General features: G+C 63.5%; 1 protein-coding gene across 1 annotated transcript; it reads left to right on the top strand.

Moving 5' to 3' along the window:
• Nucleotides 1-2,393: 2,393 nt before the first annotated feature.
• FZD5 (frizzled class receptor 5) lies at nucleotides 2,394-4,151 on the top strand. Its single transcript, XM_068969017.1, has one exon. It carries the CDS (start codon nucleotides 2,394-2,396, stop codon nucleotides 4,149-4,151), a length of 1,758 nt encoding a protein of 585 aa, XP_068825118.1.
• Nucleotides 4,152-4,406: the final 255 nt, after the last annotated feature.

The raw sequence follows: 4,406 nt of genomic DNA, 5'->3' as shown, positions 1-4,406 counted from the left end.
TCTGGAGAGCGCCACAGTGCGTCCCAGGGGTTGGGGGCGCCCAGCAGGTCTTCCCGTGGGCTCCCGCTGCTTCGTGTGCCCGGATCCCCGGCGGCGATCGGCTGCACGGCGAAGCAGTGGGTAGCCCGGGGGAGCGACGGGGGCGGGCCGGGGGGGAGGGGGTACAGCCCCTGCCCATTACACTGCCCGGAGCCAGTGCTGCTGTTCTCTGCAGGCAGCTTCGGAACTGCCTGGATTTTTAACCCGATAAACTGATAAAAGACTACATGTTTGGAGTCTTCCAAAGACGGAAAGAAAATCACTTTCTTGTTGCAACAGTAAGACTTTGTTACGAAATGCAAAAGTAAAGGTTAAAGCCTGGGAGATAACCGGTAGAATATGGGGTGGGGGGAAGGGGAAAGAGGTGGTAAAAATTGTGGATGTCGCGGCCCAGCTATCTCGATTCGAATCTCGGGTTTCCCATTTGAGCGCCTACTCTGCGCCAGGCGCTCGGAATACCGTGCTGAACAAGATTATGTTGTGGTTTTCTTGGGGGGCATTAACATTAGTTCGGTTGCCTTGGTCAAGTTTCTAAACTTTCTTCACCTGAAAGGAGTGTCCGATTCATAGAATTATTTTAAAGATCTGAGACATCCTGTATTAAGATGTGAATGACTAACGCGCTGTCCGACACAGTAGGGACTCGGTAAGCATTTGTTCCTCTCTAAATCTGAGCTCACCTGGTGTGAGGGAGGCGCAGAGCGGAGACAGGTGCCACGGTTAAGAGTGATTCTTTGAGCAGTCTTTTAAACAAGCGCTGGACTCTAAGGATACTTAGCTGCAGAGAAGAGATCTGGTAGGTGCCCTGGAAGCAAGGGTTCATAAGCTAGAACATTACGGGAAGTGAGCCCCGCATAAGTGGGGATCAGCAGAGAACTCGGGAGGGACTTCTAGCCAGGGTTTCCCGCTCAGGGTCTCAAGAAGGCGTGATTAGCATTCGCCCCGCCCTCCATAGCTTCCCGGCCAGCGATTGGCCCGCGCTCCTCGGCTACCCGCTCCGGGCTGGACCCGAGGGCGCCTGGGGAGAGGCCGAGCCGGCGGGGCAGTGGGCGGGGACGCACGGAGAGTGTGGCGGGGCGGCCCACCAACCGAGCCCCAGCGCGAAGGGGCGGGGCTGGGGCGGAGTCTCCCGGCGGGCCTTAGAAGCAGGTGACCCGGGCGGGGCGGGAGAGGCCAGTCCGCCCGCGACCGTGACTCTGCTGTGGCCACCGCCGCCGTCGCCGCGTGCAGTTCTATACCCGGCGGAGGTGGGCGAAAGGGTGTTAGAGTGCGGGGGAGGAGCCGAGCCCGGCGCGTCCCGGGAGCGCTGCCACCGCCCCCAGGAGTCCGCTTGGAGCGCGGAGCCCCCTGCAGGGGAGGAGGCGAGCGGCCGGCGGGCGGGACGCGGCGGCGGGCTCGCACCGTGCAGTCCCGGCAGGGCCAGCGCTGGCTGCTCGCGGTGCTGTGAGGCGGCGGGATCCGCCAGTCGCCTTCCTCTCGCCCAGGTGCAGCCAGGCGCACTCGCCCCTCCGTCCGGCTCCCGGACCCTGGTGGAACGCACGGCCTGTCTCCGCCCTACCCCTGCCCGGATCATGCGGGGGGCCCCGGAGGAGGAGAGGGCGAGTGACCAGTCTGCGGCGACCTCGTTCAGGGGGCGACCCCCTCTCTGAGACGCCCCCACCTGCTGCCATGTGCTGCTTCCTCGGATACTCAGCCTCTCGCCAAACTTTCCCGATGCCAGTCCGTCTCTGAGAAACGCGGAGTGTCCCAGAGACGGGGGACCCAGGCTGGCTGCGGACTATCTGCTTCTCTCGGGATTCTCGGAGGTGAGAGCCCGCGCCTTCCCCTTCTCCCCATTCTTTTCCCTGTCCTTCAGCCCTTTTCCTGGGGGGCTGAGCGCTGTGACTTCGGGGTGTAGCCTGGCAGGCCCAGGGAAAAGGGAGGCAGGGTGAGGGACGGGGAGTCTGTAGTTGTGTTCCAGGAGGTGGAGGGGAGGGAAAAGATAGAGGTTAATTTAGAGATTTGGAGACCGCTTGAGGGAATTGTACTGTTGACGCCCCTCTAATTGGGAGTGGTTGCCATTTTTCTTCTCCCCCACCTTTTTTTTTTCTTTTTTTTTTTTTTTAAGAGTTCTTTCCCCAGAATCGGAGCCTAATCGTCCTCTCCAGCCCTGTCCAGCGAAGAGCTGAGCGCTCCTGGGGAGGCAGCGCCCTCCCGAAACAGTTGGTCTTTGGACGGATTTCTTGAAAAAGAAACCAACAGGTTGCCAGCCCCGGCGCCACACAAGTCCGCGGACAGGGAAGCTCCGATCCCGGTTTCCTCCTGCCTGAGCTGGCCCCGCGCGGGCTGCGGGAGACGCGGGGAGGGAGGGGGCTATGGCTCGGCCTGACCCGTCCGCGCCGCCTTCGCTGCTGCTGCTGCTCCTGGCGCAGCTGGCGGGCCGGGCGGCCGCCGCCTCCAAGGCCCCGGCGTGCCAGGAGATCACAGTGCCCATGTGCCGCGGCATCGGCTACAACCTGACGCACATGCCCAACCAGTTCAACCACGACACGCAGGACGAGGCGGGCCTGGAGGTGCACCAGTTTTGGCCGCTGGTGGAGATCCACTGCTCTCCGGACCTGCGTTTTTTCCTGTGCTCCATGTACACGCCCATCTGCCTGCCGGACTACCACAAGCCGCTGCCGCCCTGCCGCTCGGTGTGCGAACGCGCCAAGGCCGGCTGCTCGCCGCTCATGCGCCAGTACGGCTTTGCCTGGCCGGAACGCATGAGCTGCGACCGCCTCCCGGTGCTTGGCCGCGACGCCGAGGTCCTGTGCATGGATTACAACCGCAGCGAGGCCACCACGGCTCCCCCCAGGCCCTTCCCTGTCAAGCCCACCCTCTCCAGCCTGCCTGGGTCGCCGGCCTCGGGGAGCGACTGCGCCGCCGGGGGCCCGTCGGTGTGCAAGTGCCGCGAGCCCTTCGTGCCCATTCTAAAGGAGTCACATCCGCTTTACAACAAGGTGCGGACGGGCCAGGTACCCAACTGCGCGGTGCCCTGCTACCAGCCGTCCTTCAGCCCCGACGAGCGCACGTTCGCCACCTTCTGGATCGGCCTGTGGTCTGTTCTGTGCTTCATCTCCACCTCCACCACGGTGGCCACCTTCCTCATAGACATGGAACGCTTCCGCTACCCGGAGCGCCCCATCATTTTCCTGTCAGCCTGCTACCTGTGCGTGTCGCTGGGCTTCCTGGTGCGCCTGGTCGTGGGTCATGCCAGCGTCGCCTGCAGCCGCGAGCACAGCCACATCCACTACGAGACTACGGGCCCTGCGCTGTGCACTGTCGTCTTCCTGCTAGTCTACTTCTTCGGCATGGCCAGCTCCATCTGGTGGGTCATCCTATCGCTCACCTGGTTCTTGGCGGCCGGCATGAAGTGGGGCAACGAGGCCATCGCGGGCTATGCGCAGTACTTCCACCTGGCCGCGTGGCTCATCCCCAGCGTCAAGTCCATCACCGCGCTGGCCCTGAGCTCCGTGGACGGGGACCCGGTGGCCGGCATCTGCTACGTGGGGAACCAGAACCTGAACTCGCTGCGTGGCTTCGTGCTGGGGCCGCTGGTGCTCTACCTGCTGGTGGGCACGCTCTTCCTCCTGGCGGGCTTCGTGTCACTCTTCCGCATCCGCAGCGTCATCAAGCAGGGCGGCACCAAGACGGACAAGCTGGAGAAGCTCATGATCCGCATCGGCATCTTCACGCTGCTCTACACAGTGCCCGCCAGCATCGTGGTGGCCTGCTACCTGTACGAACAGCACTATCGCGAGAGCTGGGAGGCCGCGCTCACGTGCGCGTGCCCGGGCCCGGACTCCGGCCAGCCGCGCGCCAAGCCCGAGTACTGGGTGCTCATGCTCAAGTATTTCATGTGCCTCGTGGTGGGCATCACGTCGGGCGTCTGGATTTGGTCCGGCAAGACTGTGGAGTCGTGGCGACGCTTCACCAGCCGCTGCTGCTGCCGTCCGCGGCGGGGCCACAAGAGCGGCGGCGCCACGGCCGCGGGGGACTACGCCGAGGCAAGCGCCGCGCTCACGGGCAGGACCGGGCCCCCCGGCCCCGCCGCCGCCTACCACAAGCAGGTGTCCCTGTCGCACGTGTAGGAGGAGGAGGCCAAGGGACCGGGAGCCGGGCGGGTGTTGAGGGAGCTAGGTGGTTTTTGTTTGGTAGCTTTGCCAAGGTCACTTCCGGTTACCTTCATGGTGCTGACGCCCCCTCCTGGGGCAACTTGGAAAGAGAGGGGCAGGGGCTGTTTCCAGGGGGGCACCTTGTCCCAGGACTTCTCAGAGGGGCTCAGCTGACGTCTGCTCTATCTTCCTGCCTTTTCGAGGGGAACCCTGTTTTTAATTTATATGTCG

Source organism: Capricornis sumatraensis, chromosome 3 (genome assembly GCF_032405125.1).
Source record: "Capricornis sumatraensis isolate serow.1 chromosome 3, serow.2, whole genome shotgun sequence".
Classification (NCBI taxonomy): Eukaryota; Metazoa; Chordata; class Mammalia; order Artiodactyla; family Bovidae; genus Capricornis; species Capricornis sumatraensis.
Note: the sequence above shows the minus strand (reverse complement) of the source record. Positions and strands in the feature narration are given on the sequence as shown.